Source organism: Numida meleagris, chromosome 4 (assembly GCF_002078875.1).
Source record: "Numida meleagris isolate 19003 breed g44 Domestic line chromosome 4, NumMel1.0, whole genome shotgun sequence".
NCBI lineage: Eukaryota > Metazoa > Chordata > Aves > Galliformes > Numididae > Numida > Numida meleagris.
In genome coordinates this window covers 65,444,935-65,465,691 of record NC_034412.1, presented here as the reverse complement: position 1 = coordinate 65,465,691, position 20,757 = coordinate 65,444,935, and the positions used below count along the sequence as shown (strand labels likewise).

Below are 20,757 nucleotides of genomic sequence, written 5' to 3'. Positions count from 1 at the left end.
TAAAGTGAAAGCACTGAAATTTTTATTGTTACCTCTAGGTATCACGAATTTGACATTAATAGGCAAGACCAGTGAATGAGCAGCAGTACATTGCATTCAAACCTGTCTCTTCAGAGCACCAAAAATGGAGCTAGATTTACTTCTTAATCCTACAGTCAGTGCACTAGCCTGGACTTGCTGCATCTTGTACTGTCCCTAATTTAGTAGTACACTGTTATGCAGTTACGGGGGTGTGAGGAAAGAGTCATTGTGTAGTACCACTTTTACATCATCATAGGACTACAACATGCACATTCTACTATGTGGCCCAAGCAACAAGAATACAAGTAGAACAGTTACGGGTGGAGACAGGTTCATGTTAACACCACCTATGAATTTTTAGAAACCTTTTTGAATGGGTACCTACAGCAGTTCATCGATTTGTGTGGGGACATTACACGCATGCACAAGTGATACAGTGGAAAACATAGCAGGAGCGACAGCAGGACAAAGGATGAAGGTGGAATCTCTGATGGGATGCACTGAAAACAAGACCTTCCTCAGCTTTCTACAGCAAGTCTCTGCTCTGTTAGCGAGGCCTGCTGGGCAACAGTTTTGTTCTCATGGCTGCGGAGTTTTGATACGACTTCTAGGAAAGCCATGCTCTGCACTTCCTTTTGGAGAGATTCTGGAAAAGAAACAGTAAAAGAAACAGTGCTTTGTATGAGATGGGTAAGAGAACAGGAAAGGTGCCTCACATCATGCTTTGCTAAGTATCAGCACTACCCTGTACCCAGTGTATGTGCATATGCCCACAAATGTCATCTTTTTATTTTTGAATTGCTCTTAAGAATGGAGGAAGTCTCTGGGGCCTTGGGCTTGCCCAGACCCCATAGATTTCAGGTAGAGATGAAGGATGAATTTTCTGCATAGGAGTTACAAAAATCCACCTGGAATGCCTTCCAGAAGAGATGCTTAGGAAGTTTTTTAGTTGAATGTTTTTGTTTGATTCCTTAAACTGTTTTGATGGAGTGAACAAATTTGCCTGAAGGGTTCACTGCAAAGCTCATTTGTATCAAATTAGCTCTGGGTGGTTGTGTGGGAGTGTGAAGAGGATATGTCACCACTTGATCACTGGTAGCTGCCCATTTATGGTTCAGCTCTGAACTTGTCACAAGTATAACACATCGGGTAATGTGTTGGGCGTATGTATACAGAATTTGTATTTGAGACTTTGAGACTGTTTCATGGTTCTTATCCTGGGTAGCATTCTACTTGATGTCAAAAAGGGAAGGTTGGGAACAACCCACAAAACTGATGCAATTTATTTAGTTTTTTAAAGTAGGGAGCTTACTCAAAACCCTATGCTCTAGACTTCCCACAGTTAAGAGCCAAAGCAGCTGGTTTTGTTTTGTGTCCTGTTTAGTCCATTCCCACTCAGCAACAAACACCTAACAAACACCCACATGTATTTTTTTTGCTTCCCAGGTGCTGCCAGGGCCTTAATCCCTGAGCTTCCCAGAAGCTTCCCAGAACCATCTGTTTCAGATTAGCTATGCTATATATGTTATACATGTTTACGGCTTTTCCTTACAGCACACTTGGGCATTTGTTTCCCTTCCTACTTTGTTGTTCACATGATTTCACTTTTTTTTTTCTTGTAATTATCCCTGTCTTTGTGTGTTGGGAACTCTCACACTGCTGTGCACCTGGGAACCAGTATATATTAAACAGCATCAGTGAAGCTGTTGGGTGCTTAGGCTGTGTAGGCACTTTCATCTCCCTTTCTAAGATATCATCATGCTTAAGCGGTGTTACTGAACTGCCTTTTAGGAGCTTGCTGTGATTTACAGTGGCTGAGCAGGTGTGCCCTGTGCATTTTTGCGACCATTGCACACAAGTGACTGTGCTAGAGAGGAATACTCTGCTTTGGCTCATTCCTTAGGTTGCACACTTCCATTCTCTGCTGCCCTCATTCTTCCCTCTTCCCACCCATTCACTCAGTTGCAACAGCAACTTCAGGTGGCAAAAATCATATATTTATGCATGTGTATTTACTGCTAACGCACAGCTGTTGGCAGTATCAAGTTAAATCTGATGCCAGATACTCTATAACAAAGAACAGTAACAAGAGTGGACACTGGAGAATTAAACTTATCAATAATTGAAACAGTACAACCACTTTCTAGCTTTTACAGAACTGTGGCTACACAAGTCTGTTTACAATAGAACATGGGAACTTGTAAATGAAAAATATGGAGACTAGGGAAAATGTTAGAGGCAGCAGAGCTGGAAGAGATACATTTCATATTTTCACATGCAAGAGCGGACTTTGCTCTTTGTGATTTCACTTCTCTCCTCTGATTAAAATGAATTGGTAAACAAAACTTAATACCAGGGTTCCTCAGTTGTTGCTCTTATATACTGACTATCTTTACACAGGTCTATTCATGAGGAAGCAGGGCTGAACACTGGGGAAGCTCTGGTTCCCCAGAACTCTGAAGTTCTTCACAGCTGTGCACTGCAATAATGTGCTGTCTGCTCCCTGGGAGACTGCCAAGATGCCTCATGTCTAGGCAAAGCTTACAGTGTGGTGGCAGACTGATCTCTGCCACTTGGATAATCCTGAAAAAATAAGGGAAGACTGCTCTTTGTTCTGTTGGAATAGAGAGACAATTATTTGACTTTAAATAACACTGTCAGTCAATCTTGCAGGTGACAGGACTCAGAGAAGTGAAAATGTAAGTGTCAGGCAGAATTCCTGAGGATGATTATTTTTGTTGTCATTGCATACGAGAACACCACAGTGAATGAAAGAAATGTAGCCACTTCTTGAATCCTTAGCTGAAGATCAAATTTCCCTGTGATACCCTGCTCCACTCCCTGCATCGCCGTGTCCGGCAGTGGCATGTGTTACAGCACCTCCTGCTCATCTTCCAAAACGACCACAAACAGTTGTGCTTGGAGCATGTTCAGGCTGCCAAGAGAAGGACCATTCCTAGAAGGTGAGTGAGGATCCCTCCTAGGGCAGGACTTACAGCTACATGTTGTACTAAGTTCTCATTTGTATGTGTCTTTATTTACTTCCTGCAATTCTTGTAGGAATTTAAAGTCAAGAGGTACCTTGCAAACTTCTCTTCTACCTAATTTTACTTGAGTAAGTTGAATAAAAACAACAAACCAGCCATCACACCATAACACATCAGTTACAGGGAACTTACAGCTAAAGGTGAAAATTAACTTGTTATCTGCATGCTTGCATAGACAGCCTGATACTGTACAGTTCCTGCAGAAGCCAGAATCCAATTTCTGCAGTTAATATGCAAAACAGAGTTAACAACCTCTTTTTCTTGACCCTATAAATAAAGTGTCACAGTAAATTGAGCCATTCTGTGCACATTCATAGTGATCAGAGAACCAGTCTCAGTGTATTTGTACATGCCCTATGTTCAGGCTACAAAAAGATTAGATAAATGTCTTAGGAAAGCAGTCCCTCCCAGGTACTCACCAGATCCTATAAGGGCACAGACCAACACCATGGAGTTGTACTTTATTTCTGGAGCGCTCCTGTCATCTGATAGCAGTCTGTGTAGAATCTGAACAAGCTGAGCATTTTCAAGATCCTTTTCAGCAGTGACTGAAATACAAGTGAAAACTTGTGAAACTGGAATTGGTGCTTTGTTTGATACTTTCATGTTTTAGCCATTTATGGAAGCATGGATCTTTCACTGTAGTGAAACTGGTGCTGTGGTAGAACATGTTAGATGGTATGATGATACGAATCACAGCTCTTGCTATAAAAATGCAAAATAACCTAACTGCTTGAAAGACAATCACTATGTTCAATGATAAAATCCAATGTCAAATGTGAAGTGAGCTAATGGAAAATCTGCCTGGCTTTCTAGCTACCTAGGCCAACACTTGCAATATTTAAGCATACAAGACTTCTACTTCCTGAATTTCCTTTTAGACAGTTTGTCTGAGTTTAATACAGAGAGTGGAATTCTTGACTTCATGGTAGGAAAACTCAAGGTCTATTATTAAGACTGTGAAAGGCTTTGCAAGATCAGGGTATGAATTTTTTCCTTTCTAGTTTTCTAAGAAACATACTGAATTCAGGCTTGCAACCTTTAGATGTCTGAAAGGTTAAAAGACTCGTGAGAATATCATTTTCATTCAATAAAAAAAAATTCTCTGATGCATTGGCAGCGATTTGGAAGTTGAATGTAGAGTTCTGTGGGTATGCAGTGATAAGAGATGAAATCAAGAGCAAAAGTATGTAATAATTGTTCATGATATTAATTAATAAGCAAACAGGACAAACGAAGCCCCCACTGAGCATTTACCCTTCTTTGTTTGGTAAGCCAAGTTAGGGGAGATTTAAGTTAGTTGTTAGGAGGAAATTCTTTACTCAAGAGGGCAATGAGGCACTGGCACAGGCTGCCTGGAGAAGTTAGGGATGCCCCATCCCCGGAGGCATTCAAGGCCAGGCTGGATGGGATCCTGAGCAGCCTGATCTAGTGGGTGGCAGCCCTGCCCATGGCAGGAGGGGGTGGAACTGGATGTCTTTAAGGTACCTTCCAACCTAAGCCATTCTGTGAAGCTGAGGCAGGTCAAGACACTTAATCATCTCTGCCTTCATATGGCAACTCTAGCATCTACTTCTGTGGAATTTAATAATAATAATAGACATATTCTGGGGGCATCATCCACTTCTATATGTACCCTTTAGCTCTCACTGATTAGGTAAGTGAAAGCTTTACTTTGATAAGCCCTCTCAAAAGGGGATTGACCATTTCAGTGTACCCAGACCACGTTCACATAGTCTCCACTCTAAATTACAATTTTCTTAACTGTTATCCTGTTGGGTTTTATCTGAAATCTAGAGGTTGTTCTAGATTCTGTGATCACCTACCAGAATAGAAAATTAGATACTGTATAACCAGCAAACTTCAGTTTTCTGCATAAACTTACTGCTTGCCTATTTATCCGTGTAAATTGCCATGTATTTCCATGCTACTGAAAGGCAGGTGGAAGCAGCACCACTGCAAAATAAACTCGCAGGACTCTCCCTGTAGGGATTCTCTTGAGCACAGGCTCAGAAGAACACAGACAGAGTTAGCTATTGGGATACTCACCTAACTCTAAAGCTGCTATTAGTGCCAGGGCAACGAGAGCTTCGTTTTGCATTATTACATGTTCGCTGGTTGCCATGGTTACTAAATGCTTGATGCCACCGCTCTGTACAATCGTTCTAATTACATCCTAAAATAAATGGCATAGAAATGAAAAAATTCTGCATTACATACAAACAAAGTTTAAACATTTTAAACATTAAACATTGCATTTAAACAAAGTTATTGTGGTAAGGATACACATTGACTATATGCACATTTAATCACCTTATATGTAAATGTATGTTCATGTGAGCCTATAAATAATCTGCTGTTAACTCTGCAATTATAAGATAGAACTTATTAAACCACACCACTTAACCACGCTTGAGTTAAGACACATTTCCAAGTTACTGTCTAACTCAAGTTCTTATGGCAAACGGTCAGTTGCCTAACAGTGAGTACCCTTTGCTGTGTTTGAACTTTGCTGGTGTTCAAAGATGATTAATTTTTCCCTTTAAGTTGTCATGTTGAGAGCAGCTTATCAAACGCACCCAACAAACTGTGTGATTGAGATAAGGCAATACAAGAATACAATTCAGTGACGCTGGCATCCAGACACCTCTCCATGCTTCATCTCTCCATGGATTTTCAGAGTTTCTACCAGATGTTCAGAAAGGTGAGATCGCAAATATTATACCTACTACTTAATAGAAATTGTGTAGGAAAAATGAACAACATTCTCTTGAAGTATTGTGGAATTATGCTTCAAATACAAGGCTGGCTAGGAAAGGACAGTTATGAGATACTGATGAGTCAGTTTTTGTTCTAAAGCCAGCAATTAAAATGGACTGTTGACTAAGATCTAGGAAATGAAAATGCTGGCTGAGTTAAGTGACATTAAAGCAGTTCAAAAGTATGCAAGCAGGATTCTCTTTTCAAGTTCAAAATTTGATCTGCATTACATATGTAATGAAGGATGACCAAAAATCTCTGGTGTCTGCATTCTGATTACCTGTATGCTATCATTAAAAGACTAGTTTGCACCTAAAGCGAATTTTCATCATCATGTGCACAGAAAATATTTGAAAATGGTTTGCCTGGAAGTCAGGTAACTTTGCATGCCAAGGGGCAACTGTCCAAGGAAATGTGGTTTGCCTTTTTAATTTATTTTTTATTTGTTCTGTGGGTGCAAAGATTTGAAGCAGCAGCTGTTTCTTGAAATAAGAATCCAATTTAAATTTATAACCCCATTGAATTTCCATTTAAAGCACACATCCCTTTCCAATTCCAACCACAAGCCCAGCTCATTAACTGATACATGTGTTTAGAATAATTTATGTTCCAGTGCTTGCACGGACTGTCTGGTGACATTCTTTGTGCAAGGAAAAAGACACAATATGATCACAACCTTGAAAACTAAAATACTTGTAGGTGATCATATTGAAGATGCTTGTGGCACAAGTCACAGACTAATGACTCAAGAATTTATCACTGAGGAAAAAAAAAGTTTTTAAATGGTGTCATGTCTGCAAGCATCTAAGTAGTTTCTATATTTTTTCTTACTTAAAATGATAGCTTTTCTTAATTGTGATATTTCTGGTGGAAATCCAAAGTTGCTTTGGGACTTCTTGGAGTACTCTGGGAGCTGCTAATTTCTGTTTGACTTGGTGGGGAATTTTGGCTATTTGTCTTGACATCAACATTTTAATGACTTTGTAGTTGAACATCACCTTCGAAATGGCAGTGCCAAGCAGATAAGAGGTAATAAGTCAGATAAGTCAGGTTCGGGACTCGTGCAACTTAACAAAGGGAGTATGTACTCGTGAGTTACAACAGAACAGAAGTTTCCTAAACCACTGCTGCCTTTCTCAATGTTAGCCCAAATACTATTAAATTAAAAAATGATTTCAAATCTAATGTGCACTAAAGAACCAGTTATGTCCACAATCTAAACCTAGAGGGCAGTAAATGCATTAAAAAAAAAAAAAACCAAGAGCCTTCTCAGCTGTTTTCTTCTATCAAAGAAGTTTCTCATATAAGTACTTAAACCACACAGAAATACAACTGTGATAATTCTGCTAAGTGCTATCTTAATATCTATTTAAAGCCATTGTCTCTGCATTTGGGATTAAATTCTGTTTTCTTGTAGAGGGTATAAAAAACTTGTATCTGTGGCTTCTTACATCATCTACATGTAGCACCTTGTAGGTGGTGTGAGGGGAAGGAACAGAACTCAGAGTGGGAACACTGGACATAAATTGAAACTGAAAATTGAAAACTGGACATGAAATGGAGAATGAGCATTAGGAAGAGACAGTAATATTAGAAATCAGTAAAGGTGTAGGTCTCTGTAAGTCCTATTGATTTGTTTCTGTAGAGATATTGCATAGAATGGGTCCACATTTTGTTTTTCACTTTGCAAACACTGTGGACAAATGAAGAAGTCACTGTTGGTTTGAGTTCTCCACATCACGCTTCTTCCTGTTAAGCTCAGTCATGATGCAACCTGTGTTTGTATCAGTGAACTCAGTCAATGAAGTCAGAGCCTGGAATATCTTGTTTCTAGGGGAGGTGTGTATGTTCCTTCTAAGGCTCTGTTTCACCTAATGCTCCCCCTGAGCAAGGACTGAAGACTTGGATGTTTATGTGCTTGGATGTTACAACTTAGACTGTTAATGTAAAAGCTGATACAAAAGTAATGGGAGGGACAAAACTTATTGGTCACAGTTTCTCCTAATGTCATACCTTGTACCACGTACAAGCAAGCTTCTGATAGAATTCAGAGAAGAGGATCATTTCTAATGACTCATTAAAATCTTAAAACTCTGAAATATTGCATGAGAAAAGCAGAGGGACAGTCTATTTCTGGATCTCAGCAATTTGATACATATCTATATAGCAACATCATCATAATTAAATGCAATGACTCTTCATATATTATCATTAAGTAGAAAATGTGGCATGCTGAAGCTGTGCTGGATACAGAGCAAATTCTAACAGGTTGAGACTTAGCCATATTCACCCTAACATGTTCCTTGACTGGCTTCTGTATTTTTTTTTACCTACATAGTTCCAATGAGTGTTTAAACCTGGTGCTTCTCTCGGACTGGCAGGTTCTGGAGATAGAGAGGATGTGAAATAGGAAATCAACCAACTTAGCTCTCAGGAAGACTTACATACAAGAGGCTTTGGCTGCCAACAGCATGAAGTGCAGACGTAACTCTTTGTTCTTACAAGCTGAACTTTTTCACCACTAACTTACTTTAGATTTGCTGTGTCGTATAAGTGCAGAAAGTAGTCTGTTTGATTCTCCCATCACACCTGCATGATCCTTGGCTTCACACCATTCCACCAATCGTTCCACCAGTTTTGCATTTTTTCCCAGCTGTTCAGCTGCTTCTGCTACATATTGCCGGAGCCAACAACACAACAGAGAAGTTGTCATTTTTTAAGCAAGCGCTAGAAAAATAAGCTGAAAGTTACTTACTAGAAAGAGTTTAAGTAGAAATTCGCCAGCTTGTACTGTGTGAAAAATCTAGTTTGCATGGAAGCAATTAAAGCCAGTGAAAATGGAGACAAATATCAAAAACACTCATAACCCAGTTCCCAAGTGAAACTCAGTTTAACTCAGCCCAGTTTGAAGTTTGTGCATCGATTAACAGCAGTGAAAATATAGGTGATGCCACATTCCCATTTGAGATAGCTAAAAAATTTAAAGGACTATTGTCATCAGCTAAATTTTGTAGATGATAGGTTGCATAAGTTTCTTAAATGAATTTCTATTTATAGCTAATAGCTGTGGTAAACTACAATGTTTTGAGGTTCTTTTTTGTTTTGTTTTGTTTTCCCAGAAATCTGCTGCACTAGGTTAAAAACAATTTGGTAATTTATTTCATTAATAACTTAACGGACATCTGATTTCAAAAATACACATTGTAGGTACAGAATAAGCTGCAGAACCGAAAGGTGTTTCGTCATTTTGAAATTGCAACTTATCATTTAGAAAGTGCATTAGTACATTCCAAGAAGCTCGGTACAGCTAGAAAATGCAGCAAGTGAGCAGCAAAACTGGAGTGGTAGCTTACAACTCCCACACTGCAGTGCATTCTCACATTGTGACAGTGTAGGAGCGGTCTGAAATACAAAAGTAAATAAGCATTTGACACCTATTCTGAGGGTCCCTGGTAGTCAGTTTGGGAGTTCTGAGGGGAAAAAAAATCATCAACCCACATTTTTCTCTCCCTTTGTATATGTATTTATTCCAAAACTTCAGGAATACAATTAAAAAAACAAACAAAAACCCTCTGCTTCTCTCGTACAAGAGTTTTAGCAGTATATCACAGAGTGAACCAAAGTGAATCACTTAACATAGAGAACAGTTTATTTTTACCTTGTGCATCTATTAACATTCGTAATGTTCCCAGCAGCTTGAACTGAACAGGGGGCATCTCCGATCTGAGAAATTTCAATACTGCTTCTGCAACGCCGGCTGATAGCATCTTAGCCTTATTTACAACTGCATGAATAAAGAACAGGAATGATTTCGAGAACGTTTTTGGAAGATGCAGTTTATTTCCAAGACAGTCTTGGTGCAATTTTTCAGACAGTTTGAAAAATAGCTTGTGAACACAGACTTCAGGAACATGAGTGTGTGCTGACGATGCTGTGTTGTAGGAAAATGTTGTGATTGCTGAGACACACGTGTGAAATGAAGTGCCTTATCCTAGCATGCAAACGTAACCTCCAGTGTTCACCGTGAACGTGGAGACCAGACTTCCCCACCACGGCTTAGGAAAGGAGCCCTCCACAAAATGAACCCAGCAGAAGCCCAGGCCAGTACTTACCTACACCCCAAAATAGGGGGAAATTTCTCTGATTCCCAACAACACTTTTCTCTTTGGTACAGGGAAAGGAACTAAAGCATCCAATTAGCAGAGTGACCTCTTCCCACTTGTGATATTCGATACAAACAGCACTGTGGCCTCCCCGAGCTCTCCTTCATCCCTTCCACTAGTCTACATTCTCTGCTTCCATGGAGCTCTCTGAAATCTATGTAAGGTGCAAACTTGGTCCAATATCGTAGTTAGAAAAAGATGTTTATTTCATATTCAGAGTAGCGTTTAACAAGCAGTTCATCACTGGGGCCACTTACTCCTTGCTCATTTTTCTATAATGACTTTCATTAAGTCCTGTGTAGGTCTCTAGCTGACATTCCTGAGCACAGGCTACAGGGAAGCTTTCCAGTTGATGCAAGTTAACAGAATTACCTAAGCAAGGTAAGCAAATGGTGTAGCACAAAAGCTGCATGAGTTTAATATGTATGCACAATCATTTTTAGAAAGTTACTGTTTGTCAAAACTGAAAAGTAAAATAAGGTTAAATGGATGAAAGACTTTGTGGCTTTGTATGAGAAAGAATATGCAAGTATTATAGGTTTGTTTTGGTTTTATGTGCATGTGCTCTGCCTTTTATGTTTGCATAATCAAAAGTCACAAATGAAGTTATCAAAAATGACAAAATTAGCATTCAGTTCATTGTCTCCAAACAGTAACTAATCAGAACAGGCTGGCTATTCTAACAGCTCACCTCCAGCTCTACCTTCTGAATAGTCAAAGCTTTAGGAAGTTACAGGGGGATGCAGTGTTTCAATATATTCCTCACTGTTGTCTGGTGGGGACCTTGGGCTGTGAAAGAGAACCCAAATGAAACAAAAACAAACAAACAAAAAAGCAGTGCTCTGCCTTTCTGAGGCCTTGGCTCCCTGCCCTTTCCTTGGTGGGGGATGAGACTGTGGCTTCGAAGTGTCAAAGGATGGCTGACAGATCTGAGATGTATTTAAAACTGCTGGTTGCTATTGCTGTGCAAAAGCTCTAAAGTCAAGAGAGCAGAATTTCCCCTTGGGTAGGTAGCAGAGCAAAGGGAGGCTTACCAGGAATAGCCAGGTTTCTGAGCGCGCTCAGAGCTGCGTGTTGCACAGTTACATTTCCATCCTCCACATGTCTGTCTAGCAGATCCATCAGCTTTTGAACTATGCCATTATCCACCATATGGATGCAGTTTCCATCTGTGCAAGATGAGAGAAGTCACTTGTGAATGAAAGATTTTTATGAGAGCTTTTTAAGAAAAGAAGTGTCAGTTCCCTGCTCCTGTCCAGATTTTATTGTTGGAGCATTTGACCACCATTGTCAATGAGAGTTGTGCTCATGATAAATTTAGAACAATGATAGAAGCACTGCAGAAGGCAGAAATTCCCTGTACATCTATTATAGATGTCGAACATTTTTATAATTGTTATTTTTTTAAAATAGACGTAATACTTTTCAGGATAGTGAAATATGAAACTACTGATGTTGCTATACAGTTTACTACCAGCTTTACCACAGTCTATATCTTTTCTTTGTATCTTTACAGATGTAGCATGATAGAAGGGCACAGCTAAACACAAATAAGATAGTATGGCGACTTCTTACCATTTCTGGCAAAATTTGCAATAGCCAGTGCTCCTGCAAGTTGAAGCTGATGGCTGTTGGAAGGAATCCATGAAAGTACTCTTTGGAACACACTGCCTTTTCCTCCTTCAAATAACTTTTGCATGGATTCATCTGGGATAAAAAGCAGATAGTCAGCAAGCCAAAGAAGTCTTAGGGAAAATTTTTCTCTTTATATCTGTCAAGCTCTACCACCTTCACTGCAATCAATCCACTCCTGCATTCGATGAGAGATGAAATCTAACCTAACTTACTAAATGTTAACTGCCAGGTCCTTTAGGTTATTTGAAAATTGTTTAATAAGTAGTAACATTCAGCAGCCAAATGGCACACAGGTGTCTGCTGTTGCTTTGCAGAAGTGACACGTTGCACTTACCTCCAAGCAGTAATAAGACCATAAGATCAGAAGCTGTTTTAAGCTCTGCAACATCATCCTCTTTGTCACTGTCGACAGTCTTCTGGACAATCTCAAGTAAGCACTCCACCAAGCCTGCTTCAACCAGCTGCAGTTTAATGACATCTGTGAAATAGTAGGGATAGAAGGAGTCAACATTATAATTTAAAATACAGCCATTGTACCTACTTGCAGGACAGCCAAAATTAGTAGCAATGTCAAGTGTTTCACTGACAGCTTGTGTAGATAAAACCACGATTTTTTTTTATTGTGCATTCTTAGAGTCAACTTCCATCATAATTCATCAAGCAGGTGTGCACCCCCAGCTCTGCACTGCCCTTAGACCCCATCTATGCACTGTGAAGCAGTGTGGAGCTGCTCTTCTCAAAAATAAGCAAATTTCTTTGCAGAAATTATCTGGCATCTTGGTCTTTGCACAGCACACTGATAAGGGCCATGCTGTGCTTGGGCTGTCCAAAGAATTTGGACTGAGTTGCTGAACAAACCTAGGAGAGCATCTTCTGTTTTGTGTACAGAAGAGCCACTGACTTTACTGAGCCACCCAAGTATAAAATACAGATTTTTTTAAAAAATGAAATTTCAGAGCAAGTAACGACCCGTTTCTTTCAGTTGAGCCAAGATTTCTGTCATTTGTTCAGAGCTTCAGGAGTACAGAAAGGCCAAATCCAGCAGGCTGGGCTGGGAGAGAAATTTGTTGTGATCAAAGAAAAGCTGGAAACTGCTGAGGCAAGCTCATTTCTTAGTTATTAGAAATGAAGCTCAACAGAGAAGGTGATGAATGGGTTGTTTAGGTAGCGATACAGGATTTTGAAGCAGTAATTTTTCTGTCTCTAGAACACAATTTTTAACACATTTTTTCCTGTGACTTTAGAGCTGGATATCTCCTTCTTTACACACATAAATTCCCTTCCTGTTAAGTCAGAATGGCAAATCACCAGATGCTGTGCCACCTCTTTTTGTTATGTGAAAGTGATTTCATTAGTTTTCCATCCTGACTTCAGAGAGCACAGTCTCAAAGGAGATGCCTGATCCTGTCCATTTACTGCTGTTGCTCAGCTTTGTGCCTGAGTTAAATTGTTTCTCCCAGAGCAGCTGACCTTCTCATGAACTCTTCTAAAGAATGCAAAATACTTAATTGGGATATTTTTAAATAGGTACTTTTGCACTGAGGTTCTTTAAGCAAAACAAAACCCCCCAAACAGTAACACCCCTCCCCAACCCACCCACCCAAACAAACAAGACAACCCTCCTCAATCTACTCTGCCAATAATTCATCTAGATGTTTCTGCCTAGTGGGTGATTGCCAATGATCTATAATCAAAAGCACCTAACAGCACTAGCACAGTGAACTCGTGCTCATTTAGGTATGCCTTGGCTTCACAGTGGAGGAGTTCAGTTGACTGCCTCATAGCACAAGCAGCTGAGTTACATTCAGCAGCAGTAAACCTATGAAAGTTTACAATGACTGTAAAACAGATAAAAATTAAGCATTTGAAATGAAATATGTCTAAGTCACAGAATGGTAGACCAATTCTGTGTCGGTCTCCAAGGTTGGAACTTCTTAGATCTGCTTCTAGTAATTATATAATAAATGAATATATTGTGGCAAAGTGTACATTTTTAGAACTGAAAAAAAGGAATCCTGTTTTACATATAACTTGCAATAAAAGACAAAGGAGCTGCCAAAAATAGACATTATCCCATCTTTAAATTGATGTCAAAATGTGTCTTGATTTATACTGAAAAGAGTAGGATGAAACTTAAATCTTCTGAGTCTACAATTATCAAATACTGTCCTATCTTTCCTACCCTGAGCTGCTTTCCAGACCCAGCTCCACAGGTTAATTGATGTTTTGGTTTCACTTGAGGGCAGATAGAAGGTTATACAAACCCCCGTGAGTCTTTCCAGAGGTACATGCTGGAATGATGGTCCTGCGTCACTGTCATTCACTGCTCAAGCCAGACTATAAACTTCAGTCTCCTGGGGCTGATGATAATATATTTCACCAAACACCAAATTCAGTGTAAATGATTTTGCAATGAAAAGTAAGCACAGAATGTCCTCCTAGCTCTGCAATTAAGTTATCTCTTGCAAAAATATTTCCGTAGCTGCTGGGGGAGGGTTCTGAGATCCCAGCAAATGATGCAGTGACTGATTTATTGGTACTACAATGGATTATGAACGCTTCAGCCGATGGTTGTGCCTATTCTTTTGCTCCTCAGGGCTTACAGAACTGTGACAGCCTCTTGTAAGCTTTAAGGGGGAAATGGAGCTCTCTGTATTTCACAGAGAGAAATCTGCTGGCTACTTCAGAGAAGTAACAATCAATAGTAAGCTCCACTGATTTTAAAACACAACTTGTCAAGCAAATGGATCATGCTCAAAATGTAGGATAAGAATACGATGCTGAAGTGAAAGTAACGGTCCTATAACAGCTCTGATAGGTGTCTTTGATATTCACAGTATTCTGTAGATAAATGTTGTAAACTCTTCTGTAAGCTGCTTTTGATATTCCCACTGCAGGTAGAATGAAATAAAATATACAGAATGAATCAGAGGTGGAATCAGCATCAGCAATTTGTAGGCCCCTGTCATGTGCTCAGACAGTAAGCACATTTGCTTCATCTGAAACTGTCATCGCACAGATCAACCCTGGGGATGGCCGAACAAAGCAGCCAATTGCTCTGCTGTTAGTCCCTGAGAGAGACAAACATGTCCGTTCCTTTTTTTTTTTTTAAATTAAAAATACTGTAAGAGAAAAAAATCAAATGCTCACCATTTTCTGCTAGGGGAGCCAAAACTTCAAAGATCATCTCTTTTTTATCATGCTCTATTTGCTTCTTGAACAGTTTCACAAGCTCTTCAGCAATGTTTGTGTAGGCAAACTGCTCTTTGCTTGATTCTGCAAAGCAAAACTTTCGTATCAAGTAAACAAACCAAATCAAAAGCTAGGACGATTTTTTTTCTATTTTACCAGGTTTACTCAGTGAGATGACTAATAATGTACTTCACAGGCAAGAACAATAGACTCGTGTTTGTCACGAAATGGAAAGAAATAGTCTAATGCTTTAAAGCAAATGTACTGACTTCAATTATGAATAAGGCTGTTCGAAAAGATCTATGTACATGATCAAGGCTGTTGGGGCTGTTTCTGTCCAAGCGAATGTAAAGGTAGCTATAGAAACAGTAATGTTACAAAAATAAAGATGTTATTTTATTACCCTAAGCTTAAGAGGAAGACCAGCAGATCATATACTGTATTTTCTCTGGGAGAGATGAAGAGTCATACTGAAAGCTTTTGTGTTTACATGGTCTTGTGACAGTGACATTTCCTTTAAAATCCGTGCATGGCTGTTGTAGGGCAGTTTCATACTGCACAGATAGCATAACACAGCTTTACAGCTGGGTGAGGTGGCTACAAGGAGATTTCCCATGGGATAGTGGTTCTTCACGTGTTGTGGATTCAACAGAGGCATCTAATTCTATTGCCTGTATCTGATTCCTCCTAACTGGCAGTTTTACAGGGAATGCAGATGGTGGGACCGGTGTTCTGCGTTCTCCAGTTGCCACCTCCTGAGGGCCATCTGTAATTAAATCTTCCAGAACCTTTGCTAATACTCTAGTGGATGGTTAGAGATTATTTTAATGTAGAATTGATCTAGGACTGAGAAAAAGCATAAACTGCAGACCTAGCCCCTTTTGTGCACATTCCATTGCTGCTTTTTCTCTATATGTATGACTGCATTGTGTATTCTAAGTGGATTTTTGACCTTTCTGGTATTTTAAAAGCACCACCACCACTCTCTCTATTGTTTTTTTTCCCCCTACTTTGACACAGTTTCGTATAATGCTTCTCATGGGATCTGTAGAATGCAGTTGTCTCTTTCAAGTGATGAAAGATGACAACCTGACAATAAAGTTCCCTGAAGTTACATGGCAAAAATAAAATATTACAGATGCAATGTGATTGGCTAAGCTATTGCTTAAGGGAGATTAAAGTATTAAAAGCTAAATTAATTTTGTGCCAATCTTAAAGAGCAAGCAGCTTTTCACTGTGCAGGAACAGGAAGGGAAGCAACTGCTTTAAGCTTTTTTCCCAGGTTTGTTGCTCAGCTGGCCGGTGCTGACTCTTCCCAAAGAGGGAAAGAAAATGTAGTGCCCAGTGTCATGTTTAATATCTTTACGTTTTTAGGTGTGATTTAGTAGCAGTAGAATTTCCAGCAAATGTTGTATTACATTTTTTACTGTATAGACAGAATACGTTAGTGCCTATTTTGAAGATCTCTGATCTATTCATCTCTATAGTGCTAATGATGAATTTTTCTGTTGTTTAATTCTGCAAACTTGCCTCCTATGAATAAAGGCATTATGTGCGTGACCAGACTAGATGGCCACATAATATTCTCTCTGGCCTTGAAAACTACAAATGTAGGACAGCTTGAATAATTTCAGGCCTCCAAATAATTCTAACTCACAGATATCTTTTTCATATTCTGAACTGCAGGATATCCTTAGAAATGCAGGATGATAATCCCAGCTGCTATATTGTTACACTCTAGAGTAAATAAATAGGACTAAAATTTGACAAAATAGGTTTGTAAGAGGTCAACACCCATGTAAAACACAAGTGATAAAATACAGGCCCTAACAACCTGTTGATTTACACCTTGCTGAATTCCAATGAACACTTATGCAATTGCAAAGGAATTGGATAGAAGCATCATCACAAACTTCAAATTAAATGAAGTTGTACACAAACTTGTTAAAAAACACAATCCCTTGCTTGGAAGTATCACGGTATGTATGTGCAAGTATGTAAATTAGCACGTGTTAAAACTCAACACCTAAACGAATGTTGTACAAACAGACTTAAAAACTGTGCCTGTCTCATTTTCACTCAGTGAATTCCATGGGTAAATTTAATCCTGATAGGACTTAGTGGGGCTGCACCAGGATACATTATTTATATTATTAATAAATAATTCACTATAAATAGCAGTGCTCAGGAAATACTGTTTAGATGATTTAAGATGTGCCTAGTTGCACTGAAGAATGTTAGCATAAAACATAAGGCATACTAAGTACCCAAATAAATCTGAGTAACTAAAGGAAAAAGAGACAACTATGAATTTTAGAGATAAGAAGCAGAAATTGCTTGCTTTAAATTTCATATTTACCAGTAGGAATGCATTGAGACAAGACTTCTGTTAATCATAAGAATGAACTTTAAGAAAACTGGATCTAAGTTTGAGATGAATATTGCGGACTTACCAAGTTCTGCTAAATTGCCAAAAGCAACAAGGCACATCTCTGTCAGAGCTGCATTTTGGCAATGAATACCCAACAATTTCACTAATGTAGGAATAACACCCATATTGATAAGCTGTGATTGCAGGGTATCTATGTAAAAAGAAAGCACAACAATGAGTTAGTATTTGTGTTTGTAGTACTGTTATTTAAATCAGAACAGCATTTTTCACGCAAAGCAACATCTAGACTAAGCATTATTAAAATGGCTGTCTCCTCTACTATTCTGCAGTAGGATTTGGTCCAGACCTGGGATGTGGACTCAGACTTCCCCTTTCCCCTGGTGATGGGATATATTCCCGTAATTATTCCCTCCTGCTCTGGCAGTAAGGTATAGTGCATCATGCGGCTACTGGTAATTTTGTGGCTCCTAATATAGTTGGGTTTGATTCTTAGCTGACTGAGACTAGCTGAGTGAAATAAAACTACGTCAGTGAAAAACTTATTTATCTGAGAGCATGGTTCTATAAACTTTTTTCCCTTAAAGATAAAAACTGGAAAATTAAAAGTAGAATGAATATAAACTGGCACTGAAATAAACATGAGAAGTTTTATAAACATAGGAAGTCACAATGTAGATTATGAGGAGCTTGAGAAAAAAGAAAGTTTAATAAAGACAAAAAATGGAAGGTTTAAGAAAAGTCCTTAGAAGCCATTCTGATAATTTCTTGCATAGGATGAAAGTTTATAGTATTTACAAGTAAGAAAGTTATTGCTCCTAGATGTCTGCAAATAGAAAGATGCTTTGATGGTTAGGCAGAAACATGATTGTTTTAAAGGATTATTTATAACCATATTTTATCTTGAACATTACCTATAACACAGCAAAGAAGAAAAACATTGTGTCACAGTTGAATAGAATGAAGCAGACATGAACACACCAGATGTTTAGTAGTTTTCCTAAGCATCTCTTTTCCTTTATTTCTAAGCACTTCAACTACATTTTAATGTTATAGACTCAAAAGACAATGATCCAAAGCCTAGTGAATACAGCAGAATTCTGCTTTTTCATTTAGCTTTGGATCAAGCCCTACAGGGGAGTTCTTTTTTTTCCTGAGCAGCTGAAATCAGTTGGAGATTTTATTTCTGTGGAATCAGAGCCATAGAAACTTCAGATTTTTATAGGAAGATAAAAACACCTTACAGCTGAAGTCTAGCAGACTTAGTATCATCTCATGTGCTCAGAAACCTCTTTATCTTCCAGATTCTGCCACATGTGTTTTGAAATTTTCATTTAATTATGAAAAGATTCTGGAATGTTTAGTTTATTTATACTTGGTATAAAACACTTTTTGAATAACAATCAATTTGATATACTAAATAAATGTTGCAGTTATTACAGGTTATTGGGGATGAGCAGGAATTCTTATGGCTTGATGTCTTTAATAAAACTGTATTACTTACCAGTAACTGAATTTCCCTTTTTTCTTTTTCTTTTCTTTTCTTTTTTTTTTTTTTTTTAGGGAGGGTGTTACCTCTTCCATAGATTCATGGTCTTTAGAGAAATTTATGAGAACACCATCTGAGACATCAAAGAGCTGTTGAAGTTGTCAAATTTCAGGTAAGTACAAATTGCACTAGCGCATGCATTGAATGCCATTTTACCTCCAGCAGATGTGTGAGTCACTACAACGCCTCCTATTTCATTCCAAACTGACTGTAAAAATCTAACTCTTAATCAAAAAACCTGGGAGGGGGAACTGGAATGGTTCTGTGGAGAAAATGTTTGTGTAGGAGAACTCAAGTTACTGGTAAATAATCTGTTTTTCTCCTTGATTTTTGACTGTCCCTTGCAGACACTTAAAAATTGTGAAGGAAAAATGGTAGTCATGGAGAGCAGGAGAACAAAAACACAAACCACAAATGCCATAGAAAATTATGTGGAAAGATGTTGCTTCGTTACTAGACTATGCTTCAATCTCTGAGTAATCTCTACGGGCTTCATTTGGCAAAGTGTTCTGACATCAGAAACATAAACTCTGTATTTTGAGTAGTGCTCTTTTTCTGCTCTTTTATTTTTTTTAACACAATAGATACAAAAAGTCTAAAGGGCAAAAAACAAATGGGGAAGAGGGAAATCACATCCGTCCGTGAAAGGAAAAAGGAATCTTAAGAGCCAAATGGAAAGATATATTGTTTAAGAGAGTGTGGAGTGCATTGGTTTAAGGGACTCCAGAATTCCTAAAGAGGAAAAAGGGAAAAAGAAAATATACCATGAGAGAATAATTGTACTAGGTCAAAAGTCACATGCTGTATCTGACTCCACGCCAGCTTTTTTCCCTGGTGTGGAAGGATAGCACCTGAACATAGGAATAGCCTACAGCGTAGGAAATGGTTAACAGGAATTTCCAATAATGTAAAATCTGGGCAGAATATCGATGCCTTACCACAGTAAGCAGAAGGATATACTTTTTCCTCACAAAGACAGGACAACCTCATGAGTCACAAAGCCGCATGGGAGGCAAAACCTGGAATAACTGCGTAACGTCAACCCTTCACTGCATGAAGTGCTAGGGCCCTATTAGAGCAGGAGGCAACCTCAGGGGAAACATGCATCTGTCCTACAAGCAGCTGTCTGATGTAGGGCTGAACTAAAGCTCAAGGCCAGGCAACATCACGTCTCAGGATGAAACAGCATTTCTATCAGCTTCCTAAGCAGAGCTGGATGCATGCTGAACAGGAAGCATGAAAACCTGAATACCACTTCAGAATTTGACTTAAAGCCAGAAAAGAAACTCTCTCATTATACTGCTATCAAATATTGCATTGGAAAAACGCCTGTGTTCTCTCGGGGCTGAAAAGCACTGATAGTGATGCTGCACAGATGCATATACAGGTAGATAAAAGGCAATCAATACATGCGCCAGCACAAATAGTTACCTACCTAAAACTTGAATTTCAATGGCTCCATGTCCTTCGGTGACACACATGGAAACTCCAAAGAGTAAGATCTGAGGAGAATATCCCAAATTGAGAACTTTACTGGGGGCATTTGAATTCAAAATGCTGATTTAGGCTACTGCTTGATGTTGGACAAAATTTCAGAAAACATCCAGTCATCATGTTTCATTACTAACAGTGATTATATCACTACAGGAAAATCTGTCTTCTACAAATAGGTGGCATAAGTTAATAACCTGCAAAAACCTGCTTGCTATCATCACATCTATTTAAGTAATTATATAGCAAATTATATCACTATCTTAAAAAAAAAACAAACATACTTTTAATCTGCTTTTACATGCTTCAGGTTACCTTGCATTTAAAGTATATTTAGGTCTTGAAAGCACGCTATACATTTTTAGCAGTGATGAAATGAAACAAAAACCATGGCAAGCATGAAAATTAGCAAAGGTAAGTCTTAGAAGGAAGCACTACTGAAATATTGCTATTAGACCATAATCATGGAACAATAAATCTCCCTTTCATTCTTTGTGTATTGACATAGAT

At 38.7% G+C, this 20,757-nt stretch overlaps 1 protein-coding gene across 1 annotated transcript in view; it reads right to left on the bottom strand.

The window, feature by feature from the left end:
* The window catches only part of RAP1GDS1 (Rap1 GTPase-GDP dissociation stimulator 1), a gene marked incomplete at its 5' end in the record, with an annotated part of 85,739 nt that continues 64,982 nt past the window's right edge, over positions 1-20,757 (bottom strand). The window contains 10 exon segments of the mRNA XM_021396366.1: positions 1-667; positions 3,488-3,616; positions 5,118-5,244; positions 8,359-8,498; positions 9,487-9,612; positions 11,026-11,160; positions 11,567-11,698; positions 11,961-12,104; positions 14,777-14,902; positions 17,272-17,400. Of these exon segments, the coding sequence (XP_021252041.1) occupies positions 540-667; positions 3,488-3,616; positions 5,118-5,244; positions 8,359-8,498; positions 9,487-9,612; positions 11,026-11,160; positions 11,567-11,698; positions 11,961-12,104; positions 14,777-14,902; positions 17,272-17,400 (1,316 nt within the window). The 3' untranslated portion in view covers positions 1-539.